Below are 27,807 nucleotides of genomic sequence, written 5' to 3'. Positions count from 1 at the left end.
TGTCTGGTGGACACGGGTTTTTATTTCTGTTGGGAAAAGCCCAAATATTGTATTGTTGGGTCAAAAGCTATCTTTGTGACTATACTGAGCTGTACTGTCAATATTCTTAGTTGACTTGTTTAAGATGGGGTCCTACTGTGTAACCCAAGTCAAAATTTACCATGTAGACCACGCCTGAAACCTAGAGCAATCCTCAGTCTTCCAAGTGTTGGGACTATAGACGTGTGCCACCATCTCCAATACACATCAGTTACAAGTTCAGCCCTGTTTGCATGATCGTGCTAAGCACCCTCATGTCACAAATCCATCACCATAAGAACATGATCCAAGAATGTGCTGTCAGAAAAACCAAGTCTTGTTGGTTTCAAAACAGAATTGTAGGAGTGTGTTTTTGTGCTCTTCCCAGGTATAGTGGAGTTTCAGATTACTCATTATTGGCTTGTTATTCAGTGTTTATATTCCTCTATGGAAAAATACATTTTTGACAACTGAAGCTTGTCCTTGTGATTTTACGCTTTACTCATGTGATTCTTAGCCCTCAGAATAAGTTGATGCTCTGAATGTTGGCCATTTCATGAGACATTAGTCTGCCTCATTCATCAGCTTCATTCTCCTGGGTCCTACCACCTCGAGTGGTGACATATCCATTTGGTACCAACACATTTTCCATTTTAATACGTTTTTGAGAATTTCAGACTTGCATACAATTGTATTTCTGTCATTCGCACCCCACTCCCTACAACTGCTTCAGGGAACTCACTGATTTGAGGCAGTTTTCTTATTTCTCTATGTGAATTCGCCTTTGAGACACATGTGAGTGGAACCCGTCGCTATTGGTTCATTCGATTCATCCATGTGCACACATGTCTGCACTTCCTTTTCCTCCATGGATGAATGTCCCCTTGTATGGACTGGTCATGTTTGCTTACATCCTTTGTGTTTACCTGTTGAATTGCTTTCACCTTTGGGTACTGTCAGTTCTGCTGGGAACACAGCTGTTGCACAGTCGGTATTACGACTCCCTTGCATACCTAGGAGGCCACACACGGTCATGTGGTAATTCTGTGTAGTCTGAGAAAATACTGAATTTTTCCACAAAAACTATCCTATTTTACATTTCTAACAGGCGATTGCTATGTTTGTGCTGGAGCTGGTCAGGTGTGGAGCAGCTAGGTCTTACAAATGCAGAGGGCTACATTCAGGTGCAGATACAGCTAATGTCAGCTTTGCTGTATGCTTGAGCAGAAGACCGTTCCATAGCAGTCTTCAAATGCTGGATGGTCGGGGAGTGGTGAAGGATCCCAGGTGAGATCCTTCCAGCCTGAGCCTAAGGATGACCAGGATGATTCTGGTTCAAATATCTGAAGGAGCAGGAGGACAGAGGCAGAAAGGAATTTGGCACCGTGCAAGGGAAGGGACAGTGTAGCTCTAAAATCAAGGTTCCCTCCTCTGGCTGCTCCAATTTTCCTTCCAATTTGTCAGACACAGGGCAAGGCAGGGGCTGAGATTCACCAGTAAAGAGATATGAGCTCCAGGCAGGGGTCTAACTCAGTGATAGCGCATACTGTTTCTCATGCGTAACCACCTAGGTTTCATCCCCAGTACAAACAATCCTTCATAGATTGAGTTTATTACTTCTATAAACAAAATCAGATGTGCTAGCTCTTCATGGAGCTTGAGCAGAGAAACTCTAAAAACCTCGTCACCAGAGATTGCCACGGATGACTGAGCACCCTGTTGCAGAACTGATGGCTCTGCGCAGGCACAGAGGACTGTGGACCTCATCCAGGGAGCCTTGAGAGTCCCAGAGAGAGGCGAATGGACCTGAAACTGGCTCGGAGGGCTTCAAACCTTATCTGTGTGACCCCTGTGGATACAGGCAAGGACACCGAGGAAGACTTCCCAACCCCATACTATCCATCATTTTCCCTGGTCTACTTCAGGGGTTTCTAAAGCGCCAACTGAGGGCCCAAGCTTGCTCTCTGAGGGACAGCCTAGGAGATGGGTCAGCAGGGACCAGCGGTAGCTCTAACAAGCGTGTGCCTCTGACTCTCTCGGTGTAGCTCAGGATGGAACAGGTCTTGGGTGTTGGTAACAAGATACTGAACACACTGTTGTGCCTCAGCGAGATCCCCTCCAAGACACCTGAGACATTAACAGAGGTTGGATGGCCCCATGGCAGGCTCTGGAGGTGACCCTTGAGGTGGCCTGCAGCATCACCCTCCCTGGCATTGTCCTCCAGCGTGGACTGCTCCCTCTTAAAGTATGAGCTTGAATTCAAACAGCAAAATACCCCAGAACTTCCCCTGTGAAGTCAGGTGGCTGAGAGGCCACATCTTCATTAGCTCTAGCTTGCTTGCTTAGTCAGGTGGGAAGCACCTGTCATAGTAGGAGGTGGACTGTGATAGGCCCGTGCAAAGAACTAAGTTAGGCCTCCAGCCAAAAAGCAGAAAATGAGGCCCTTTGTGGGTTTGCCGGAGAGGAACTGAATCTTGTCAGCTGCACTGTGAGAGGGCCAGCACCTCCTCTTGGGCTGGCCTCTGAAGAGACCACAGCCCAAGGACACTCAGAGTAGGAGTGTGTACCCTGTGAGACACCACCAGGCAGCAAGACCACTAACCACTTGGATTCCTAAACCACCGAACCTGTAACATATTTAAGCTGCTAAATCATGGGGTAGTTTGTTACTACCCCAGACATATCTGGCTGACTTTCTTTTACACAAGCTGTAAACCTTGACGGTTTATGTATGCGCATTATTGCTCTGGCACCGCCCCTGGCACCCCTACCAAGGGGCAGTAGGGAGCATAGCTGGATGGGATGGAGTCTGCCTAGACCCCCAGTTCTGAGAAAGCTGCTGCCAGGAAGCCTCACAAGATCAAGGTCCAGAATGCACAAGCTCTGTACCCAGCGGGAAAGGAGGAGAGGAGAGTCAGTGGAGCCACAGAAGACAGCCGAACCCTTCTGACACAGCCCAACCCTCTCCACGGAGAAGCATTCTGCTTCCCACATCCCCATTTCCCTTCCATGTTTGGAGGACAGTAGCTTTATCCCAAAGATCAAATTACTATAGGAACTTACTGTGGAAATCAGACCACTGGGTTCTGAAAGGCAGACCCAGTCCTCTGCTGCCCTCGAGCCCTCCATATCAGGACTCACGGGCCACGTCCTTCCGGCAGCCTTCCTTGAGGCCTGCCTGTCGGAGGGCATCTCAGCTTTTCCTCAACTCTCACCATGCTCATTACTCTGTCCTGGCCTTGTGTCTGACACACTGATGCTTGGGAAATATCATCCTCTTTGAAATTACGTTCTTAGGGGTGGTGGCCCCAGGACTAGGCTGAATTTCCTGCTTAAACTCCTCCCGGTCACAAAGGCTGCCCCCAGCGATTTGGACACAGCATCCCTAAATTGAATGTAGACTCGTCTCCTCCTTCTTGCCGAGGTTCAGGCCTATTTGGGGCCCAGCGAGACCCACATCTTGTCTGCTCTTGCAGAGCACAGGGACAGCCAGGCCTCCAAAACCACTCCCCGCGACCAGAGCACTGGCGCAGATGGGTCTTGAACCAAGGCAAAGCTACAGGAGAAAAAAGCAAGGGTCCGGGGCTGGTAGGACCTGTAGGGTTTCTGAGTGAGGTACCAGCTGGTGGCCAGGATCTTCTGCCAGTCTCGGGTTTCCTAAAAAAACAAACAGGAGTTTGGGCTCAAGGCTAGCCCCAAAGCTCTTACGTTCCATCCCATAGGCAATGGTACTTCGCTCCCCCTACTGCTTTTGTCCAGTATTTTCACATCCCTCTGTAAGAGCCGAGTGCCTGGGGCTGGCTCTCCAAGCTCTGCAGACTGGGTGCTACCTCCTCAACTACTAGCTAAGACCAACAGAACTATCTGGGAACACTGGGGGAGAAAGAAGAAGGAAGGACACTGGGCTTCCCATTTCCACGTTATTGAGCCTGGCCCTCCTCCCACAGAACACTCACGGTGGTGAAGGCGGGTATGCTCCTGTGGGTGTCCTGCTTCTCTGGGCAGGATGTCCACAGCCTCCCTCAGCATGGTGCTGAGGCAGCTAAGGTGCTGCCCAGTGAGTGGCCGCTCAGATCCTGCAACAGAAGGACAAGGGGAAGCCATCTGCCCTAAGAGGGCTGCTCTGCGGCCTCTGGTTCCTCCTCTGCGGGAGGCTGGGCCGTTAGTCGGGGCTGGTTTGCTCTGGAGAGAGGGAGGGTCAGGGTTAGAGGAGGGCTTGAGAACAAGCTTCCTAGGTAGGGGGATAGTGTGCCCACAAACCTAGGCAGCTACAGGCACAGCTAAGACGATTGGAGGTCAAAGGGGTTGGGCCTGGAAAAAAAGGGGGGACACCCACCAACGGTAAACCACTGCCATGGTGGCCGAGGGGCTTGGGAGATGCGGTGCTGTGTGCCCCGCTTCTGGCTAGCCTGATCCCTTGGGGGCTCAGCAGGACAAAGCTGCGTCTGCTTCGGCTGCCCGCCCCTCTGGCACCCTCGGCACCGTTGGAGTCGTTGGCACCGTTGGCACCTGCTGCGCACAGGCCTCTGGGAGCTCACGGAACCGCACCTCCCGGGAGGGCCTGTGGCTGCCCTCGAGAGGGGCGGGGTCGAGGCTTGGACTCCCCAAGGTGGTCTCCTGAAGTGGCAAGGGATACTACAGTGGGGATGGACCTACAAGTGGTGAACCGCTGGGAAGCGGGATGACAGAAAAAGAAAGAAGTCGTCGGTGACCGCAAGATTTTTTTTTAACTTAAAAAATAGTACTTATTGGGGCTGGAAAGATGGCTCAGAGGTTAAGAGCACTGCTTGCTCTTCCAGAGGTCCTGATTTCAATTCCCAGCAACCACATTGTGGCTCATAACCACCTATAATAAAATCTGGTGCCCTCTTCTGGCGTTCAGGTGTACCTGCAGGCAGAACATTGTATATGTAATAAAAATAAATAAATCTTTAAAAAACAAAAAAAAAGTACTTATTTTATTATATGTGAGTGTTTTGCCTGCATGTTTGCTCACCATGTGCATGTTTGGTGCGTGCTTGGTGCTGGCTGAGGGCAGAAAAAGGCATCGGATCCCCTGGCACTAGAGTTACTGATGTTTGTGAGCAGCTTTGTGGGTGCTGGGAACCGAGCTAGGATTCTCTGCAAAAGCAGCCAGTGTTCTTAACTGCTGAGCTATCTCTCTAGCCTCTGAAGATTATTGTTCTTGTACATTAATTAATTTGTTAATTAATAATATTAATTATTTTCTGTTTGTTTATTTATTTTGTTTTGCATTTTGAAACAGGGTCTCTCTATGTGACCCAGGTTGGCCTTGAACTCATAGTTTGTCACTCTCTCCTGAGTGCTGGAATTAAGGCGTGTGCCGCTACCCCTGCCAGCTCAAGATTTAAAACATACATATTTAAAATTACGTGTGTGTGTGTGTAAGAGAGAGAGAAAGAGAAGGGGAGGGGTGAGAGAGGAGAAAGGGGTTGGAATGGGGAGGAGGCATGAGCCATGGTGCACCTAGGAAGTCAGAGAGCAGCTCTGTAGAGTTGGTTCTCTCCTTCCATCTGGGGCTGGAACGCATGCCATCAGGCTTGTGCTGGCAAGCATCTTTATCACTGAGCCATTTTATCAGCCACAGGAGTCTCTCCTACCACCATCAAGGTATCAAGAAGTGCCATCACCTGGGAAGTGCATTCAGGCAACAATCAATCAGTGGTGTTCATGGCAGTTTGTGGTGCCCATTTGACCTGGTAGTAAGTGGCAGGATGTAAGGAGCTGCCAGTTTGGGGATAGGATGGATAGATGGGGATCCCAAAAGGCGGAGGGCAACAAGGCAGAATCAGGGTTGTAGGGTAAAAGGGCCAAAGGAAAAACACCCTGACCCCGACTTGACCCTAAGCACAAGACCATGACCAAGAAACAGAAGCCCCAATCCCTGGGCTTGTCACAGAAAGTCTATATAAACCCCAACCTTCCATTTAGTTCCCTGCTGCTTCTCGCCTGAACAGAGGCAGCCATCTCCCTCCTAACAAATCTCAGGTGGGGTTTGTTGTGTGGTGGTCCTCGGCTCCCTGCTTGCTGCCAGGATACCTTTCCATCCGAGCTGTAACACTTTCTCTGAGGGAACCTGCCTCTGCCTGAGGTAGGTTACAGAGCTGTTACACTTGTTTTGGGAAACCCTTCCCCCACAGCTGCAACCCTCCCCCCTTGAGCTTCAACACTTACAAGGGTAGAAAAACCTTGGGATGAAGAGAGGTTAAAAAAAAAAGTTTCTGGGTGAGGGAGCGATAATCCAGGAGAGGCTACATTGCAAGTGGAGATGGGACTGTGTCTTGAACATGACCTATGTGTCACAGAGAGGCAGTCAGGTGTCTTTTCTGAATTCACACATAGCCAAGGGGGAGTGACTCACAGCCAATGAATCTAGCAACAAGCCAGCTCTAAGTGATGCCACTACTTCCTGGAGGCCAGGTGCACGCACAGACAGTGGGCAGTGGTGGCACAAGTCGGGTTGCAACTCCCACTTCCCAGTGCCCAGCAACACACACCGGTGGGAGGGACAGCGACTCGGTGATGGTCCTGTAGCAGATGTTCCTTTAAAGTGATGGCCCTTGGGAGGAGTGGTGGCTAGCTGGCCGCAGCCTCCGTTCCGCTTAGCCAGGTCAACCAGGGTGCTAGTTATGATCGATGGTCACCAAGGGTAGAGCCAGGCTAAAGGCAAAAGACCCTGGCAGGAGGCATGGTCACAGGAAGGGGCCCTCTTGCTAGCGTATGTGGCATCTATGTGTTGAGGTACATTGGAGACAATCCTCTGCTGAGCTGCCTAGAGCCTGGGTTTTTGGTTTGGTTGTTTTTTTGGAGACAGGGCTTCCCTGCATAGCATTGGCTGTCCTGGAAAACTCTCCTTAAACCAGACTGGCCTCTAACTTGGAGATCTGCCTGCCTCTGCCTCCTAAGTGCTGGGATTAAAGACGTGTGCCACAACTGCCTGGCTCTCGTCTTTCCTTCCTTCCTTTCTTTTTTACTTAAAAAAGAAAAGCAGATTTATAACCTCCATCTCTGCCACCATGGCCACATCAATATTATCCTGCCTGGAATCTCTTTCAGAAAGCCACTAATTCTCTCAGGTGGAAAAGACAGTATTTCAGGGGGTGGGATGGAGAACATCTTCTGAAGGTAAGATGAACTCTTAAACTTTTGAGTAAGATAAACTCTTAAAAATCTGAAGGTTCAATGTTCTCAGCCTCAGTAAGATCCTCCTCCAGGTCTCCATTCCAAGTTACAGATGCCCTTCATTACCAATTAATGCCGTTAAATTAACCACCAACACTCTTCAAGGTTGAAACTTGAATTTTTGCTGTAATTCAGCCACCCTTATAATACAAACTTTGGTTTCATTTTCCAATACTTGAGTGTAAGATTATGGCTTTTTCCCCCCTAGGTGTGCTCTAGCTCCCAAATAATGAGACAAAGATCTGTTACATTTCTTTCTTTCTTTATTTATTTATTTATTTATTTATTTATTGAGACTGGATTTCTCTGTGTCATACCCCTAGCTGTCCTGAACTTGCTTTGTAGATCAGGCTGTCCTCAAAATTACAGAGATCCACCTGCCTCTGCCTTCTGAGTGCTGGGATTAAAGGTGTGCGCCAACCATGCCTGGCTTTACATTTATAAATAAACTTTAAAGCACAACCTGGGCAGTTCCCATCTTCTCTAACCCATCTGTGCTAGTCGGCCCCATTACCTGCCATTTAGTTTCACCCTGGCTGCTCCTGCTTCATCTTTGTCCTTATGGCACTCTATCATGGCCTAGTGACTTTCTCCTTTCTCCTGCCTCAAGGTTACATCCTCATGGCCCAGTGACTTCAACCCCTGTCTCTCTACCTGAGACCCTCATTCCCCAGACTGGGAATGGAAATCCTGACTACTGTTTCCTCTGCCCAGTCACTGTCTCTTAAGCTTCTTTATTAACCAGTCAGAGATAACTGGGGAGCATTCTTTACACAACATTGATACAGAAAAAAAATTCAACAATCATGACAATTCCCATGTCCTGACTGCAACCTGATTTCAGGGCACTGAAATCAGCACCTGAACATGCAGCTTACAAAACCAGCCCCCAAAACTTGAGCTCTGCCACTGTTGAAGAGAAGATTCTCTTCCAGGGCACACTTAGAAAACTTTAGATCATGTAAGTGTATCTAAAGCTGGTCAATTTTATCACTGTTCTCTAAGATGATAGAAGTTGGTTAATTTTATCACAGAGCTTTCTTTCTCTTGGTCAGTTTATGAAAAGATATAAGCAACGAACATCATCATTTTTCTTATTTTCCCACAAATTGTTAAAATCTTATAAACAGACTCAACAAATCCATTGCCTCTCATAATTGGTGAATCAGGATAATCAAATGCATTTGTCTCATTAAATTTGTAAAGTAGTTCACGCCATGGGCTTTCAGTACTCTCCAAGCTGCCAGAAGAGGTATCAGTAATTGGAGAGACTTCAGTAACTGTAGGTGCTGGCAAATTGGAGGGCCTGTTCCAGATACTTAAAGAATTCATCCTTATACTTCTGTTGCTCTAGAACCACTTCTGGGACCAAAATCAGTATTCGTAAGGGTTCTCTTGAAGAACAGAACAAATAGGATGAATCTATATCTATATAGATGTAGATACAGATGTATAAAGGGATTTTTAGAATGGTTTACAGGCTATGGTCCAGTAAGCTCAGCAATGGCTGTCCAAGAATTCGGTACATCAGTCCACAGGACTGGACATGTCAGCTGGTTTTCAGCATATGCTGGGACCCTGAAGAAGTAGGCTCTGATGCTAGTAAAAGAACGGGCTTGCCAGCAAGAGAAACCAAGCAGGCCAAGCAAGCATGGCCTTTATCTAGGCTGCCTTTATATACAGCACAACTTTATATATAGCAAGAAGGTGTGGCTCAAATTAAAGGTTCATCTTCCTATCTCAAAAGATGAAAAGTGAGTCTCTGTACTTCAAATGATTTAATTAAGAAAAAAAAAATCCTCACCATTGTACCCAGGTGCTTGGGTTCTAGTCAATTCCAGATGTAGTCAAGCTGATGGCCAAGAATAGACATCACACAGCACAACAATTTCAACAGCCTGTTGAAACCCTGATTTGAGCTCTGTGAACTCTGCTTTGGACTCTCAACCTACAGAAATGCTTGGTATTGCCTGCTCTTTTCAGCCACCAAGTTTGTGGTCACTTGTTGGGGGTAGTATAGAAAATACAGAATCAGAGTCTTGGGGTGGGGTGGCAATTTTCAGAAAAGGGAAAGTAGGCCATGAAATGCTGTAGCAGGAGGCCTGTGAGGATGCCTAGGGGCTTAGGGAAGAGGAGCCAGAGTGCATGAAATAAGGGTATAGCTGAAAAGAAAACTCGTGGTCCCAGAGTGTGCTTCCCAGCTGAGGGCAACAGCTTCTAAGAGGCTGTGCCTGAGGATTACAAAGAGGTTGACTCTGGGTTGGAGGAACACAGGGCTGAAGCTCAGTCAGTGGCTTCTGACCTCGAGTGGACAGCAGGCCCAGTGGTACATTTATCCCAAGTCATCTTGGGGAAGGAGTAAGGCTTCCCTTGTTCTGAGGCCTGTGGAAAATGCACAGAACAGGTGCTCCTGCAAGCAGTCTCTAGACAATGTTATCAACTGTGGCACCACAGCTCAGTGCTTTGGCTTCTAGATGGTGATAGAAGCCACACAAGAGGGCCCGTTATATGCCCTATGGAATACTACACTATCTTGAGGTGATAAAAATAACCCCAGAAATAACATTTTCATTCCTCCAGCTGCCCACAGATCAGCCCTATTGCTAAGAATAAGTTGCATGGATTCTAACCTGGCAGAGAGATGAACTCCAAATGCTGAACCACTCTGGGGACCAGAAGGTGCTATGCAGCTTTTGAGAAAGATGCTCTTAAAGGCACCTGACCTAAGAAGAGATGCATATGACAATATTATATTGTCACATGTCAAGCTACCTGCTTGAAGCCTAGTGAAAAGCATCTGCTTTGGGGCACTGGACAAGAGGGGCTCTCTTTCAGGGCTAGTGATTGCTGCTGACTATGGGTAGCTACAGGCATACCAGCTGCCCATCCCATCAGCTTCCCCCTTCCTCAGGATTCTGATCTCTAACCTAACCTCAAGCCCAAGCTGCCTGGGGCCACGGCACTTTCATTTCAAGCACTCCCTGTCTCTGCAGTGGCACCAGGGAGAACTCCTACAATCTTGAAAAGTGACAAGCCCAGTCCACCCTAAGGCTCGGCTAGCAAAAGTTACTTCCAAGGCAAAGAGTTAGCAACTAGTCATGAGGGTTATTCCTGGAAACTCAGGAGAGAACAGGACAGGGACTGATCATTTTCCTGCGGCTTAGTTACCCTGTGGCTGAGAGACCCCGTGCTAGCGGAATCCTCTAGGACAGATACTCCTAGGAAAGTGGAGCAGCCTAGGGGACCTGCCCAGCAGTGGGCATCTCTGTCAGCGCCACATGAATGCACTAGGCTGACACAGGGTGAACCCTTTAAAAAGACATTTACTAGTGTTGGATACTGATGAGCTTTCACATCCGACAGACACATCAATGACAGTACACAAGGGGCAACTAACTCCAAGTTCTTTATTTAATTGGCACATCTGATGGCAACCAAATTCACACACTCCAGTGTGTTACAAGCAGGGAGCGGCTCTCAGTGACCCTGCAGAATGCGCCTGCCTCCCCTGGTCTCCTAGCAAACCTGAACTGCTATTCAGGGCAGGACTGCTATGGCCTGTGTGTCCCTGCCATGGACACTAATGCTCAGCTTCAAGACTGGCCACTTCTGCCCTAGGCCCCTCAGAATGCCTAAAAGGCAGGAACAGGTGAGCATAAGGGAGCCCTGGCAGCTCTACAAGAGTCTCCTTTCCATAGCCTCCCTCCCCCCCACCCCCATCCAGAGCTATAGGGTCCGTGAAATTGATTCCCTCAAGAAACAGGGTGAGGGACCTACAGGGGCTGGCCACCAAGGGCTGTCATGCCAGCCATCCATTGGAAGAGTGGGGAGGGCACACGGGGCAGGGGCATCCTGGACTGTTTCCACCCCATCTGACACCCAGGGAGGGAGCAGGCCTAAGGATGGCAGCCCACCCCCCACGGGTCCCTGGTTAGCGTTGGTCACCAAGGCCGCCACACATTCTGGGCCAAGCGAGCTGCTGTCAGACTGCCTAGAGATGTAGGCACCAAATCCGGCCCCTCGGCAGGTGCCCGATTTAGTTCAGCCTCAGGGATCTCCTCTAGGTCAGAACTCAGGTCGTCCCCGGGCCCCAGGGGACTGGGCGATGGAGACCCTGGGGACCCTCCTGAAGGCCAGATGCTCCTTCCAGAGCCCCCCGGCAGCCCAGCCAGGGAGTCCCCCAGCAGGTCCCGAAAGCTGCTACCCTCACGCAGCGGCATGGACTCCAGCAGGTGGTTCAGGAGTTGAGCCGAGACGGTGGCGTCGATGGCTTGGCACGTGGACACGAACGTGTGCACCTCGTGCATGCACTGGATGTAGCCGGCAGCGAAGCGCTCACTTGCTTCGGCCTGTAGCTGCTCCCGCTCTGCGCAGGAGGACGGGAAGAAGAGAGCAGCGCCCCCGCACCGTGAGCCGTGACTACCACCACGGCTCCGCGGGTTCGGGGCTCACCCAGGAGACACTCCGGGGTGCCCTGCTCTGCGGGGAGGGGTGGGGGATGGGGGAAGGGGGATGGACAGGCCCGGGGCTCCGCGAGCCGACGTGTCCCCGTCGCGCCGCTGGCGGCAGGCGTGCCCGGTCAGCGCTCCCGCCCTCGGTCCCCACCGCCACTCACCGCGCGCCCGGCCCCGCAGCGCGCCCTGCACGCGCCGCACCGTGAGCTCCAGCACCTCGGCGTTCTCCAGCTTGGCCTGCACCTGCGCAGAAGGAGAGGGGCTTGAGCCGGGCTGCGCGTCCCTGCGAGCACCCCGAAGCCCAGCGCACCCTTCCCGCCGCACCTCGTTGCCGGCCAGCAGCAGCCGCAGCTCCTGAAGACTCTCGTTGATCCGCGCACGTCGCTTCTTCTCCACCAGGGGCTTCCGGGCCTGCGGGAAGCGGCTACTGAGCCCCTGGCCCGCGCAGCCTCCCGCAAGCCCGCCCGCCCGCGGCCCCTGTTCGCACCTTGCGGTCCCCCCGAGCTTCCCAGCGGTCCTCATCCTCGTGACCTCCACGGTCCCGGCTGGGCGCCTGGGACGGAGCCATGGTCCGCAGCGCCCGCAGCCCGGCGCCGGGCGCCGAGTGCAAACCCCACCGCGAGGTGTGTCCGCAGCCCGGAGGCCTCACTAGTTCTCGGGAGTCTTCCGGCCCGCGACGCCCCGCCCCTTTTATAGCACCTTATTTACATGTCAATGCACCGATTGGCTGTGCGTGGCTGGAGCTGCCAGCCGCGAGGCAGCCTGCAGCCAATGAGAGCGGCGCGCTTTGTCCAGCCCCGCGGGCCTCTGGCAGCTGGCGGGGCGGAGCCTGCAGCCCGACCTCCTGCCACTCCCGCAGGGGCGGGGCTCTGGGGCGGTGACCCCCGGCGTCTGTCTTGCTTGTGAAGCTTGTACCTCCCTCAGCGGAGTCATGAGCCCGATCTGGCAGCCTGTAAGCCCGGACTTCGCTATCCGTTCTTCCGTCCGTGCATCTATCCACTCTTCCCTTCCACCCACCCCCTCACCCATCCATCCCTACAGTGCGTTCGCCAAAGGTGCTCCCGAGGATAGCGCTTCAACTCGGGAACCCTAGAACCGGCTTCAAGCGGGACAGCGCCCTCGGGACCTGGAAGGGGCTTCGGGTCACGGGTGGCGAGAGTGCAAAGTCCAGGGACAGAGGAAGCCAGCTTAGCAGCAGTAGCAAGGCCGGCCCCTACCCTTAAGTGTTTTGTGGACTCGGGAAGACACCTGTAACCTTACTCCGAGGTCTGTGGTCGTTCTTACTGAACCTCTCTTTCCTCTGTACTGCCTTGTCTTTCTCTAGCCCCACCCCCTGCTGCCCCCTTCAAGCTTCTCCGTCCTTGTTCATCACCCCCTACCAGCCTACGCTCCCCTCACTTTCCTCTAGTCCCTTCGCACCCCAATCTGGTGATCTCACATTTCCCTGCTCCCCCTTTCCACTCCCATCTCCCTCCCCCGCGAGTCCCCTTCGTGTCCCCCCATCTCCACCATCCCTAGTCCTTCTTGGCTCCTCCTCCTTCCATCTCTGGGCCCTGCAAGCCGAGGCTGATGTCTGGCCCCGGTAACTTGATGCCCGTGACAGTTGGCAGCTGCAGAGAAAAGCGGCTACCCGGCCAGGAGCGACAGGTGTTAGCCGCGCCTTTGTCTCGCTGGCTTTGTCCCGCCGGCAGCAACAGGCATGTCTGTGTCGGCCAGACGCCCAAGCCCCGCGTCGTCGGCGGTCCATCTGCCAGCCTTGCCTCGCCGCGGGAGGGGTGTGTGTGTGTGTGTGTGTGTTTTGTGTGCCTGGGGGCGGCGAGACCGCCCCCACACAGCGCCCTAGGAACCCCTGGCTCTGCTCCAGTGTTCTTCAGGGAGGGAGCAAGGGGCCGGCTCCCAACCGGTCTTTACATACTCCATCCTTAGGCCTGGGCACTACTTCAGAGGCTGCCTCATCACTATTCAGGTCTTGGTAGCTGGTGCTGTCAGCTTGGCTGGAAGGCCTTTGAGGGAGGGGAACACCAGGCCAGGACTGGAGCACTTCGGCAGGAAATCCCCCTCTCTCTTAAAGACGGGTCTGGTAGACTCCTTGTGGCTCCACGGCAGAGGAGCCTCCAAAGGCTTCAGGTAGGATGAGTTGAGTGAGAGGTTTGAAGTTTGAAGGCCTCCGGGGTCACCTGACCAGTGTGACCCACCCTCTCTCACTTTGCCTCTGAATTGTTCCTCTGGGTGCTGTCCTGGACACGCCCCTCCCCAGCTTATTAGCACTTCTCTGGTTAGTTCCGACAAGCCAAAAGCTTGGTTGCTTCCCACCACCCTCCAGGGGCTGCTGAGCGTCCTCTGCTCCGAGGGCTAAGACCTAGGTGGGTGTGGGAATGACTGGTGGAGCCAGACACAGCTGGCCTACAATGCTACTGCTTAGCTCTCAGCTTCCAGTAAAGGAAATTACAAGATGATTACTTTTAAGTTTCCGCTACTTTGAGGTAGGCAAAAATAGCCTTTGGCAGTATTCGCCTTGTGCTCCTAGTGTACAGGGTTGTACTTTTACCTGGATCCAAATGAACAAGACCAAAGGAACGCTCCTATTGGTGCTGCATGAGGGCCCCAGGAAAGACTCTCCAAAATACCAGAACGTCTGATTGGACAGTTAGAAGTAGGGGGCAGACACACAGACACACACACACACACACACACACACACAGACACACACACAGACACACACACACACAGACACACAGACACACACACACACAGATACACACACACAGACACACAGACACACACACACACACAGACACACACAGACACACACACACACACACACACACACACAGGCAAACTGTGCAAACAAAGAATGAAAAGCAACTCAGAACTCCAGGGAAAGCAGAGCTAGCCACGAGGAGAACTGTAACTTTAGTCCAGTCCTAGGCTGGGAAGCAGTCACAGCCCACAAAGCTTTGTCCCGCTCTGTGCAAGTTGTCGGTGTGTTTCAGAATGCTGTCTAGAACTGGGGGAGAGAAAACGTAACCACTTGGGGGCATGGCTCAGTGTGATTAGGCGTTCTTCTTGGAAGGAAAGATGGTAGAGACAGGGCAGGGCATGAGTCAGGAAATTTGGGGGGGGATTGTTGTTTGAGGTCCCTTCTGCAAAGCTGGCTTTAATTTATTTCAGTGAGTCCACTGGCCAACCAGCTTAGGTTTTCTGTCCCAGAAGCCTGACCACCCACTCCATCTTGAGCCCATGAAACCCTCCCTTTCCTGCCCTCCTCCTTCAGCTAAACTACTACTTCCTGACATTTGTCCCCTGGATCAAAGTTTGCCTGCATGCAGACTTCCTGAGCATTAGGGTCTTTTGATCCCCTTAGAGCCAGGCACAGAGGCCAGCAGAGGCTGGGAAGGGCCATAGTGGCCACAGAGTGACTAGTTAGCAGCAGAAACAACAGGCCATAAATCCCCAATGGGACAAAGACAAGCTGCCAGCCTGCAGACATCCAAGCACTTTGTGGGCAATCTGCCCAGGAGACTCTGAATTTCCTTTTGGTTTGGAAAAGGAGAGGAGCAGGCCTTCGAGGTACACAGCAAAGCGTAATTACAGAGCTCCAAAGGTGCTCAGTAAAACAGCCACACCTGCCCGGAGAACCTTCAGACTGCTGCGTCAGCACTCGAAGGCAAGACTAAAGATTCAGAGCTCCCAGCTGAGCATGAGGCCAGCGTCATGTTGCCCTTCTTAGGTCCCTGGGACCCTGCTTTGGAGAGAGGAAAGGAAAGCAGACCTCTTCAGAGTAGTCTCACAAGGCTGTCAATCAGAAGGCCCAGGGTAGGAGGCCTCTGCTACCACTGATGCCTACTCAGTGCTCCTAAGGGTATGGAAGTCTTTTTTCTAGCACGGTGCCTGAAGGCAGGCTTAATGGGAGAGTGGGTGCTGAGAATCGCCCAGTGGATCTGCTAAGCAACCATGTGCAGGTGAAAGGCCATCAAGTGAAAGGGCTCAGGATGCCTGGCTAGATTTGCATGATGGGAAATTCCTGTAGAGCTTGAATGGGTCAGGGAGGTTGAGCATGTGGGAGACACAGATAGGAGCTGAGCCAGCAAAGAAAGAACACTGTGCAAGGGAAGTGATCAGTTGGCTTTTGGGACTGAAGAGTTCCTAATGTAACATTTTTGAAGTTCTTCAACATTTTTTTTAATAATTCTATTTGGTTTGCTGGTCTATGTTACGTTAAAAATATACACAGTGCTAGGGTATAGGTCAGTGGTAGAGTACATGCTAACTTACATGCAGTCTTGTGTTGCACCCCCACAACCACAACAGAGAAGTGTACAATTGAAAATAAAAATATACCTGCTTTATTTAACAATTTTCTAAAAGGCAAAAAAGTCATAAAAAGACACAAGCAGTCACACAAATATATTGCACTGGGTTAAGGTACGTTTGGTTTGCGCATGAGCAAACCGCTTGTCCGGCAAGGCTCACAAATCATCGCACAAACTCTGAGAGCTTATTTACATTAAAAAGGCGGCTCAGTTTAAAATAGAGAAAATCTCAGGACACCCGTGTAAGCACACATTCTACAGAAAACAGGACTGGATGCTCGGCATCTTGTAAACAGATTCACGAAATTATCCTAGGAAGTCAACTTCTTAGCAGTTAACAATCAAGGAATATATATTAAATAATCATAAAATAATGCTGATGGTAAACATTCGAGATAGTAGAGAGAAGGTTTTGGCAGTTTTGTGTTTAAGTAACAAGCGTAGGCTTAGACCATCATTTATCTACCCTTAGGATCCCACTGGCGAGGGAGGCAGCTATTTGTAACATTGAATTTCTGTTAAAACATGGCTACCACCTTCTCACAGTGAAAGGTGGCGTTGCTTTAATGGTAATAAAAAAAGAGTCTCGTGTTTATGAAAAATAGGGTTAGTATTCAGGCCTCTGGTGGCTTCACTCTGAAAACCAATTGCAGGAAGCCATCTTTCCAGTAGCCGCTTCAGACTCAGGGACTCTGCTTCCTCCGTTCCAGACTCTGCACTTTCAGGGCAAATGACTCCCCACTGCGGACTTCTCATTCCACCAGGGGTCACCAGTAAGCATGTCGGAATAATCTTTGGATGTCTGGTGCAGCATAAGGTTTTGTAGAGCTGGGCAGAGAAGTCTCCTTCTCCCCAGGGGTTCTGAGGGCCAGCAGCACAGACAGATGTGACAGAGTCCTGAAGTCATGGGGGCTAAGGAGCCCACCAGAAATACAGTGGGAGGCTGAGCTCCCTGCAAACTGGAAAACACTGAGGGTGGCAGTGTGGCTCACTGCCCCTTCCTCATGTTCAGCGGCTGCTCTCTGCTGGGAGCTGATTTCTGGGAGATTCCAACCGAAGAGCACATATGATGTGTTCCCACAGCAACAAAGCCTGGTCAGCAGAGGCCACCATGAAGACAGGGTGACATGGCTGATACTGCAAATTGGTATCTCCACTTCCTGGGATATTTTTATTTATTTTTTAATCTCTCTACACACTGGCCATGATGGTCTAAAGAGAATGCAAGAATGGCACAGAAATGTACAGTGTGTGTAGGGTGCTAGTCTGATGGCGGCAGTCACAGAAACCACTAGTCTCCACTAGGCCAGAGCAGGCATTTCAACTTTGCTTATGAACAGAAGCCACGTCAGACTGGAATGTTGGCCGCTACAGGACCTAAAGCTACAGCTGCCACACCATGCTCCAAACCACACAGCGGAACACCGAGCGGACGTCAGGAGAGGCGATCTCTCCACTTGGTATGTGAACACTCGCAGGACTGCGTGATAATCTAGATTAGAAAGCACACCACGGCAAAGCTCCGGAAAGACCAGCCCTTGGCTGAGAGCCTCGCGTGGCTACATGTCACATCCCAGTGTGACGCCTCAGGCCACCCAGAGGGGCCAGAGGGCCCTGGTACACTGGGAAGAGGTCTCACTGAGGTCAAAGGACTTCTGAGGCCCCGAGGCAACCTCCGTGACACACAGATCACCTCAGTCTCCTTCACATTCAATGACCGATCGCACCTCATCGTCTGGCAAATCCCATATTTATATATATATTTTAATACAAAAATGTATTTCCTCCTAAATCTCCCTGCAGTTTCATTAACCTTCAGGAAACTATGGTGTTTTTTTTTTTTTTTTTCTAAAACAAAAAAGCAATGTAAGTACGTGTCCATTTCATTAGAAACAATGAGAAGATCTTCCGTCTCTTCCGAGCACCGTCTAACGTAGGTCACTGGCTGGGGACAGGGTTACGTCTGCGCCTCCTTCTTGGGGCTTGTCAGCTGTCTACTTTCCTCCTCTTTGGCTTCTGAGGTATCACTGAGTCCCAGGGAAGGACTGTCTTCCTCATATGGCAGGCAAATGTTGCCTTTCCCCTCACTTTCACAGTAAGCACACCCCTTCAAAGAAAATAGGTGACATTAGTAAGAAAAAAAGAGGCTGGACTCTTCACTGCCACCCACACTGAGAAAGGTGGGGGGGGGGGGATGGCAGCCATGCACCTGAGGCTGCTGGCTGGAAGGGCATTCCCTGCCTCGGGGAGCTGGCTCTGGTCTCCTTCCTGTGGCTGTCGTCAAGTCTTCCGTGGCATATGCTCAAGTGGAAGAGGGTATGTGAGTGTGAAGGACAACAGCGGGAGGCCAAAGGACGGTAGTCCTCGCCCAGGCCACTCCTCCCTCTACAGGTGGAGGGCCTCCCTTCCCTCTCCTTGAGACTTGGGAAGTGTGACTGCTAAGATTGGGCCTTCAGGGGGACACGCTGAGGCTGGTCAACAGTGGCTTCTGTCTACCTTTTAAGGATGGGTGGTGTGATCTGCTAATGACCAGATGGAGTAGGAGAGGCAGGCTGGATGGCCCCAAGGCTAGCAGCCTGGAAAGTTATCAATCCAGTGAGCTGAGAAGGGCGGACATTGACACAGCTAGTGTTCCCCAGCTGTAGTCAGTAGTCGGGGGGGGGGGGGGGGGGGAATGATCAACATGCTGAGTATTGGGAACTTGGAGGCCAGAGGGGATTCCTGGTGCCTGGGAGTTGGTGTGGTGCTTAGCATCTGTAGACTGAGAGCCCTGGCCTGGAGATGAGGGTGGCTGCCTTCCTGCCACTGGACTGCAGTGGGGCAGCACTGCCTGCAGATGGCAGCAGAGGCTTGGGGAGCAACAGGGTTCTGGAATTCTAAGGCCCAGCCAGGGGCCATGGCAGGAAGAGCAGGGTGTTCAGAGATATGTCTGTGCTGCTAAACAGAAATCTGAATGGTAGCATGGGAAGCCACTCCCTTCAGCGAGCTCTTCAGGCCAGCCGCTTAAACCTTTGGAAGAAATCGCACCTAAGGGTCCTAGAATTTTCCTTTTGTTGTGATGGGATGCCCTATGGAGCCAGACTAGACTCAGACTTGTAAGCCTCCTGTTTCAGTCTCCCAAGGGCTGCGATGACAGGTGAGGGAAGGTTCTGTAAGCTCACCGTCACGTCAATGGCCGCAGGCAGACCCCCAGTCTGGACCCAGGGATGAACCTCTCGAAGCTCTCGCCTTTGGCTCTCTGTGAACTGGGGCTGGGACCTCTGCAGCAGCTTCAGTTTCTCGCGGTCCTCTTTCAAGACCTCCTGGAGATCCCTTCATGAAGAGTTAGGTGCAGGTAAGTGCCACAGGCCAAAGGGGCAGGACACTCACTTTCTGCCAAGCTATTCAATTTCAATCATGTAGTAAAGGATTAACCTCAAGATAAATTCTTTTACTTAAGGTAACTTGATCTCTCTAGTAAATATTCTTTAGTCTTTAAGATAACCAAGGTCACAATGTCAGTTTTTCTTGAAGCTAGCTGTGGGAGCCTGGCCTCTTCAGGTGGCTGTGTGGTCACACTTAACTTCCCAGAGTCTGGGGTCACATTGACTCTCTCCTGGGACAGAACTGGCCTGGACCACAGCTGTTTCCCACCTGAGGCCTAAGGATCCCCACAATCCTCCTGCTTCACTGACCAGAGGTCCACTGCCTTCAGGAATCTCAGGGATTCCTCCTCCTTTCTCCTAACCCCCTGACTAGGTCTTCTCTGCAAAGGCAGTGACCTTACCAGCTTCAGAGTGAAGCCTGACCTGCACTCAGAACCTGGGCAGGCTCAGGGTTACCATAGACATGGGCTGATCACCCACCTTGACTTTTTTTTTTTTTTTTTTTTTTTTAACTCAGACACATATCTGATTTACCCCTAAGCTGAGTGAGGTAACAGCTCAAGGGGGTAACACTGTACCAACTGTATGGCAAAAGCGGGGTGTGCTGCTGTAAGAGGTTGGTCTCCAGGGTTCTAACTGCCTCAGGGCAGTAGGCAGGCTGAGGCAGGCTGCTGCAGGCCCGGTAGAGCCACCATGGAAAAGCTTCGTTTCTCTCCACTGTCTCTGCCAAGTTTACACAATGTTCCATGGGACATCCTGGCTGCATGGATGACCTTGGCACCAGAACCTCCTACCCAGCCCTCTAGGCTTCCCAGGAAATACAGCGGTTACCGGGAGGGCAGCTGGTATGTCATCATGATGCTGTCATCTGTGTTGGCCATCAGCAACCAGATGGGGTCCTGCAAGACGTACTTAATCAACTGCTCACTTTCTTCCGTGTCTGTGATCATTTTCGCTTTGTGATTGTTCTCCGAAGAGTCAATGCTTCCAAAGTATTTGCTGGTGTGGCTTGTGTCACTACTGCCTTCAAATACATGAAACACAGATCATTATAACCCTGACATCAGGCAGATCTGGAGAGCAGGATTCCTTAGGTAAAGACCTGCTGTGCTGGCCCACCTTCCCCTCTGCTTTCCACTCTTAATGATCTGAAGGGTTCAGAACACAGGATGTCTCCCGGCACCATGGAGGTGATTCTCTCCTGGGGTGAACCTGAGCTCAGGCCGGGCCTAGTCTTGGAGCCCTGACCTTTGTCCCCAGTTCTGTCTGTTGACTCTGGAAACAGATCCATTTTTAGAAACCGACAGGAGTGTCCTAAGTGGGAGGCTGCTGGCCTGATTCATGCCCACTGGGAAGAGGCCTCTGAGCAGGTTAGGGAAAGGTCACTTTAGGGCAGAAAAGGTATCTTTTTGAGGTTTGAGGGTAGCCTTGCCCTGGACGCCTAAGGGCATACGTGGCTGACCCTTGCCAGTAGAAGTCTGATGGTTGGTTGTGTCTGTACATGTGTGCCCAATGCCCAGGAGACCCACGGACTGCCCAGCAAAGGCTGGCATGAATGTAACATCTTCATTGGCACAGAGACTGGAAGCGAACAGATAGGACTCTGAATTCTGATGGCTAGGCCCTGCTATGCAGGGCAGGAGAAGTTGTATCCATGCAGAATGGTGGGGACAGGACACTCTGTGAGACTCACTAGACACTGGCTAGCACACACCTGTGCCCTCAGCACAAACATACCTGCCCCGCTTCGGGATGCATCGCAGCCCAGCGAGCTGGAGCCCAGAGAGTCTGAGGTGGCAGATGCCCCACTTCTAGACAGTGCTGAGCCAGTGGCAGAGCAGAGGTCCTCACCCAGCAGGAGGTTGAGCAGGTCACTGGATGTGGAAATGGCATCACTGTTCTGGGTGTCTGAGGGTTCATTGCACTTTAGGGACAGGAAAAAAGCACTGCTGATCACAGGGGCTTATAGGGACAACACAGCACACAACACTCAATAAGGTAGGATGGAACCAAGGGAGAGCAATGGGTGGCTTTTGCACGGAGATCAGTCACAGAGAACAAGCCTTTCCTCTGTCTATCAGGTGAGCAGATTTTGCAGTTATGGGGAAGGAGTAGTTGGTACTCTAGGAATATCACCCAATAAAATGTGACTTTGGGAGTCACAGCAGATGGCAGGGCTTGGACTCCAGCATGAAATATTGCCATGATGCTCTTCAGCCTCCCGGGCACCCCCTGATTGAGGCTCTGAGCCCAGTGGGGCTTCTTGGCTTAGGAAGTCTGGGGCCCTAGTGTCTTGGAGGGCAGAGAGGCTCTGGGAGAACCGATGCCCGCTCTATGGCCTCTCGTTCTGAGCAGCAGCCCTGGCACCTTGCAAAGGCAGTCACCCCCAGCTCCTGCCACACAGAGCACAGGGCTGCTGCTATGGCATAGCTAGCTCTTTTAGAAACCATCAACTGGAGAAGAACCCTTCGCACCATCCTTAAGGCTCTTAGGGACAAACACCAGGGAACCCTGGCTTCTGAGCCAAAATCAGCAGTCTTCTCTCATCCTTATGAGCGCCATGGGCCTGCAGGCAGGCAGGTTCCTGGCCACTGAAGGCCAGCGCCTGTCCCTCTTTCCCAAGCTGGGCTTCTTAAACTTTGAAGGCTAGCCAGACAAGGACATGTCTTCAATCCCTCAACTCAAGAGTTGAGGCGGGCAGAGCTCTGTGAATTTGAGTCCAATCTGGTCTACACAGCAAGTTCCAGGGCAGCGAAGGATAGAATAAGACTCTCAAAAAAAAAAAAGAATTTTTTTAAGAGTCTTTAGAAATGTGAGGCCTATCTGGGTGGCAGTAGTGGGCACCTTTGATCCCAGCATTTGGGAGGCAGAGAGAGACAGATTTCTGTGAGTTTCAAGGCTAGCCTGGTCTACAGAGCAAGTTCCAAGATAGCCAGGGCCACACAGAGAAACACTGTCTTAGAAAACCAAAAGAAAAAAGCGAGGCCCACAAATGCTCCCCAAAGCGACAAACTATCACTGGTCTCATTTACTTCATCTGTCATCCTCAATTTCTCCTCACAGAGCTCCAAATAATGTTCCATGGTAGGACCTCAGAACCATCAAGTGCACATTTCAGAAGAAACATTGGAGGCTGAACCCAGGCCTCGAGGCTGGCAGGAATCATTCAGCTTGCAGCCCCTCTGACAGGAGGGTGTGCGCTTACCGCCATGGTAGCGCCTCTGCCTACCAGGAAGGAGGCACAACAGAGAATTCTTACTGTTGGAGGTGCCTTTGGCTGCCGATCCCGAGAAGAGCCAGAAGTACAGTCCAGACCAGAAGCTGTTGTCGCTGTAGTCCCCAAGGTCCCCACGGCTCCAGTGCTACCTTCAGGGGCCTCCTCTAGCTGAAGCAGGTTAAGCTGCAGGGGACTGCTGCCTCGGGACTGGAAGAGTGGTGGGGAGGCCCTGCCTGAGGCCACTGTGCCTGCCGGCGGGGTGGCTGGACAAGTGCATGGCTGTCTGAGCGTTGAGGTCCGAGCGGGGAACTCAGCCTGGGAGGCGGAAGCTACTTCGGAGGCAGCCGTGGGGTGGGCTGGGAAGTGAGGCTGGCTGGGGAAGAAGGCCTGAGGCAGGTTTGGGGTGGCCGGGGGGAAGGGGTAGCTGGGTAGCATGAAGGCCACGACTGGAGCCAAGGGGGCAGCAAACGGAAGGGGCTGCAGCGCGAATTCAGGCTGGGTGCCCACAGGCACAACAGGCACCGTGAAGCCCGAGTGGGCAGCCGCAGGTGGCGCCACGACAGCCCCTGGTGTGGATACCACTCCCGGTGCCTGGAACACGGGCAGAGGGTAAGCCGGCACTGGGGCAGGGAACGGTGCGGAGGGGCAGCTGGACTGGGATGTGTCGGAGGGTGACCAGGCTGTGGCATTCAGGCCCACGAGGGGAGGTCGGTGGGACACAGGACCCCCAGATCCTGTGCTCTCAGAGGAGTCTCGAGTCTTGACGCGCTTGGATTTCAGTTTTCTGCTCTTTCCAGTTTTTCTCCAAGATGATTCTATTCCAGAAGTATTTCTTAGTCCTGGGGTAGCTGAAATGTGGCAAAACAGCTAGAATTAAAAATTAAGAAGTGGAACTAGAGGATGGCTCGGAGGTTAAGAACACTGGCTGCTCTTCCAAAGGTTCTGAGTTCAATTCCCAGCAACTACATGGTGGCTCATGACCATCTATGGTGAGATCCGGTGCCTTCTTCTGGTGGTCAGGCACACACGCAGGCAAGGTGCTGTATAAATAACAAATAAATAAATCTTTAAAAAAGAAAAAAAAAAAAAAGTGACTGCAAGCCCTAGTGTGTCAGCTCACAGAGAATGTAGACTGCCAAACAGCTGATGATACCTCTCAGCCCCTGGTATAACAACCACTTTTCCCCAATCCATGTCCACTGAGAGGAACTCAAGTAAAATGGCAGGTTTTCATAAAACCGAATTCTATCACCTGAAGGTGCACCTTTAATTACAAGGTCATATTCCTCCATTTCTCTCTCGTAAGTCCCATGTCCTCTTTCTTGTAGGGCCTTATGTGTCCTTCGTCCATTGAGAAATCTAGTTACGGTGGATGAGGAAACTTCCTCCCTGCTGCCTGGCTTTCACAGTACTAAAAGGTGCTTTGTAGGCTGCTGCGGGGAGCATTACCAGCGGTGAAGCCGTGAAGCCGTGCAGCCGTGCACGACCACGGGCGCACAGATGAGACCCTGAGAGGACATGAAGGTGGGGTAGGGTAGACCCGAGCGGGCGTAAGGCGGTGAGCATAAACTAGACAGTTTATAGAAGTCTCAAAAAGCAGTAATCAAAATGATTCTTTGTCCAAAATTAAATAGGAAAAAAAAAAAACAAAAACCCTCCACTCTCTGCTATTACTTGATATTTAGAAAAGATACATCTTGGCATACAGACCCTAAATGGACCCTACCACTACCACTACCGTTCCCTAACGAGATGCTGATGCTCCACCTGTCACAGGATTGCTGAGGAGCAACTGCAGCCAGGGTCTGGAGCACCCCTCAAAGTCCATGCTCAAGGCGTAGTTGCTGGCCCTGGCTGAGGGCGGGAGGTGGAGCCTTTAGAAGGTGGGGCCTAGCTGGGAGGAAGCCGGGCTTGTTGAAGGCACGCCCTAAGACACTGGACACACTTCCTGGCCTCTGTGAGGTGGTCAGCTTTACAGTCACTGTCTCCTGCTGTGGATTGCTGCTTTGCCCCAAACAGGGCTAAGCAACTGTGGCCAGAAACCTTTAAAATTGTGACCCCAAATAGACATTTTCTCCTTATAAGTTGGTCCTCTTAGGTATTTTGTCATAGCGATGGAAAGTTGACCAATAGTCGCAATAGCCCTTGTCACCAAGGCCACTGCTGGGGCTTTTGGTCATGAGGATGAGGGAAGCGACTGTGAGAGGAAGAACTCTGCATATCCCACTGCCTTCCTGCGGAGCAGCCCAGGAGCCTGTTTTCGTCCCATTTCAGCAAAATAACGAGCCTAAGGCCAAAAGCTCTTCAGGGGCCATCTGTGAGCTCTTGCCAAGGTAGGTGGGACACCTTTATTGCACTTTGAGACAAACAGCCCAGTCCAAGCACACCTGCTCTTCCTGGGAAGGTTTTAAGATTCTGTCTCTCTTTGCTGTCTTTCCTCCTGGGAAGCCTTCCCTCAGAGGCACGAACCGTGGCTAAGTGCACCGACTGTCAGGACTGCCCCGGACGTTGTGTGATCCATGTCTGCACACACCGCTGGCTCTGGCTGTGTGGGAGCTGGAACTATGCACACGTGGGTCTGCTTGGGATCGGGGTGGGCACCCTCCTTTCATCTCCACTGGGTTCCTGTGTGTGGCAATGCTGAGTCGGGGAAACAGAGTGAGAACAAAGAGTGGAGGAGACACCCTGGCTGGGTATGTCGCTCAGAAGCAGAGCAGGATGCTCGCTCAAGACTCTGGTTCAATCCCTACCTTCAAAAGAAAGTAAGAAAGATGGACAAGAGGTCATAGTTTCCTCAGTTCCCTTCAGTGTGTCTGTGGGGCTGGTCCTGCTGGTCTCCTGGGCTCGATAGCTGTGATCCTGGATCAGAGTTCCAGAGCCAAGAGAAGACCTGGTATCTCTGGCCAGTGTGGCCACTGCCTCTTGGGTACAGAAAGGCAGGGCTTAGGAGCCAGGTGAGTGTGTGGGTTGAGCCATTGTGAGTGTGTGGACAGGTGGTCAGACTCAAGAACCAGGCTCCTGGAACAGAAAGCCCTCAAGAAACTAATGGATCTTATTTCATTCCTGAACATAACCACCCTGGGATTACGGGCCCAAAGAATAGTTTTCTGCTAACAGTTTGGCTGAGGTTTGGGTCCACAGGGCAGCACCAGGCCAGCAGGGTGAGTCTGCTGAAAGGAGAAAGTCATCCCTCTACTCCCAAGAGCTGACTGCTAAAGGTCCCACAGCACTACGCACATTATTTGAAGACTGAACTTACTTTTTTTACCCCAGGGTCCCAACCCAGGGTATGGACAAAAGCCCCAACAAACTGCTGAAGCTATCCTGGTGCTTCACAACTGTTTACCACACTGTTCCCATGGGAGCATAAGGCTGTGTCCTCAAAAGTGTTCCCAGGCTGCACGGCCAGCAAAGAGGCAGTGGTTACCCCACACGAACACCTTCAACCTGGACAGCACTGGATGCAGGCCTCTCCAGGACAGTGTTGAGCCAGGCCGGGTGGCCCACACCTGTAATCCTAGCACTAGGAAGGCTGAGGTAAGGAGACTGGTGTGAGTACAAGGCCAGTATCACTGTCTTCAAGAAGAACAGAGTGCTTAGAAAATGCATGCTTCGTTCAGGTCAGCACTCACCTCGCTCGCTCGCCTGGGCTCGGGACCTCTCCTGAAGATAGTTCTGGCAGTGAGCCTGCAGGGCACTGAGCCTGCTCACCTCCCTGAACCTCTGCAGGAAGCCCTGTTCCTCCCTCTGTGTATGTGCGGCCAGAACTTCTTTGGTGAGGCCCAGCTTCTGCAGAGGTCCCTTTTCCTGGCTGAGGCCACCAGCGGCACTGTCCAGGGACTCAGGCCCACTGGCCACATCTTCTACTGTCTCTGCAACAAGAAGCGGGCTCTGATCAGCATGTGCTTGTCAGTGCAACCTACTGTACAGACAATTCACACCCAGCTGATTCATGATGCCCATAACTAGGGGCAACATTCTCCATGCTCGCTTCAGTTTCCAAGGAAGTCCCAGGCAGAAGGCAGTAAGCAGAATCACTGAGTCAGGTGTTGGCCCTATGAGCAACGGGAAACTGGGAGCAGTGGGCTTACTTTCTGGGCCTGAAGACATTCCAAAGCTGCCCTCAGCTTTGGCATACAAGTGACAGGCCCTGCATCTTCCAGGGCTCAGGACCATATATGGTGGCTCCTGTAACTATGTGCTCTATGGAGCAGAGAGGTCAGAGCATGTTGGCCAAACACTTGGGAGTTGAGTCTCAGAGGTATGGTGCTTCTTATCATTTCCTTCCTTCCAGTAAAGAACAGGCTTGTAATTTACTGTGTATGTGTTCGTGGGCGTGACTCTGAGCGTGCAATCAAGTACACACGTGTGCATATAGAGAGATGTCTATAGATGCAGATGAGGATGCAGAGGTCCACACAGCAGACTGTCTTCCTCCATTGCTCTCCACCTTACTTTTTGAGATAGTCTTTCTCATGGAACCTGGAGTTCACCAACTTAGTTAAACTGACTGGCCACTGAGCTCCAGGAATCCCCGTCTCCAATTCCCTGGTGCATGAACCATAGATGGAGGCCACTGCGCCTGAGCTCTATGTGGGTGTCAGGGACAGGACCCAGATGCTCATGTTTGCTCAGCAAGCACATTACCAACTGACCCATCTCCCCAGCCCCAACACTTTGTCTCATTAAGAGACCGCAGCCATGATCAGTCTTCTTACAATGTGATCTGGCTCTTTTCCCTATGGAGGAGTAACTGCTAGCCTCACCTTTTGGTAGGGGGCAAGGCTGGACAAAGAAAAGGCCCCAAGCCAAGGAAGGTAGGCAAACCGCCACCAGGTGGCGCCCGAGCACCACAGGGACTTGTCCCTAGCTGGTCTCACCCCACCTCTGAATTTTAAGTGCCCATGCAAGCATATAGTGTGTGTGTGTTTGTGAGTCTGCACAGTCAAGCCAGAAGAGGATGGCAGGTGTTCTGCTCTACTTCTGTCCACCTTCCTTTGAGAGTCAAGGTCGCTCGTTGGGCCCAGAGCTAGGCTGGAGGCCCACTGGCTCAGGTGACCCTCATCTCCACCCTCAAGTCACAGGCATGCCCTTGACCATGGCCCCCTTTTTATGTGGGTGCTCAGGATGTGAACCCAGGTTCTCACGCTTGCTCGGCACATGCTCTTCTCCACCGAACCATCTCCCCACTTTCCAAAGTTTCTTGTTAAAACTCAGATTGCTGCTGGTGTTCCCCA

At 51.7% G+C, this 27,807-nt stretch overlaps 2 protein-coding genes across 7 annotated transcripts in view; both read right to left on the bottom strand.

Annotated features, from left to right (window-relative positions):
• Positions 1-10,611: 10,611 nt before the first annotated feature.
• On the bottom strand, positions 10,612-12,350 carry Hes6 (hes family bHLH transcription factor 6). Of its 2 annotated transcripts, none has more exons than XM_055616719.1 (4): positions 12,163-12,350; positions 12,000-12,086; positions 11,837-11,918; positions 10,612-11,587 (listed from the first exon to the last, which is right to left on the bottom strand). In XM_055616719.1, exons 1-4 carry the CDS (start codon positions 12,241-12,243, stop codon positions 11,163-11,165), a joined length of 675 nt encoding a protein of 224 aa, XP_055472694.1. In that variant the 5' UTR covers positions 12,244-12,350; the 3' UTR covers positions 10,612-11,162. The 2 variants fall into 2 exon arrangements, with proteins under 2 accessions (XP_055472694.1, XP_055472695.1); XM_055616720.1 differs by having other exon boundaries at positions 11,459-11,587; positions 11,877-11,918.
• A 3,648-nt stretch (positions 12,351-15,998) lies between these two features.
• The window catches only part of Per2 (period circadian regulator 2), a 42,263-nt gene continuing 30,454 nt past the window's right edge, over positions 15,999-27,807 (bottom strand). For all 5 annotated transcript variants that reach the window (XM_055616545.1, XM_055616546.1, XM_055616543.1 and 2 more), the window contains 6 exons: positions 26,203-26,442; positions 22,613-23,418; positions 21,091-21,277; positions 20,185-20,377; positions 19,150-19,300; positions 15,999-18,095 (listed from right to left, as the gene is read on the bottom strand). In XM_055616545.1, the coding sequence (XP_055472520.1) occupies positions 17,946-18,095; positions 19,150-19,300; positions 20,185-20,377; positions 21,091-21,277; positions 22,613-23,418; positions 26,203-26,442 (1,727 nt within the window). In that variant the 3' untranslated portion in view covers positions 15,999-17,945. The remainder of the gene's footprint in view (positions 18,096-19,149; positions 19,301-20,184; positions 20,378-21,090; positions 21,278-22,612; positions 23,419-26,202; positions 26,443-27,807) is intronic.

The sequence above is a fragment of the Psammomys obesus genome, unplaced genomic scaffold (assembly GCF_907164565.1).
Source record: "Psammomys obesus unplaced genomic scaffold, mPsaObe1.curated_primary_1811, whole genome shotgun sequence".
In the NCBI taxonomy this organism is placed as follows: Eukaryota; Metazoa; Chordata; class Mammalia; order Rodentia; family Muridae; genus Psammomys; species Psammomys obesus.
The sequence above is the reverse complement of the archived record's forward strand: the minus strand, read 5'-3'. Positions and strand labels throughout refer to the sequence as shown.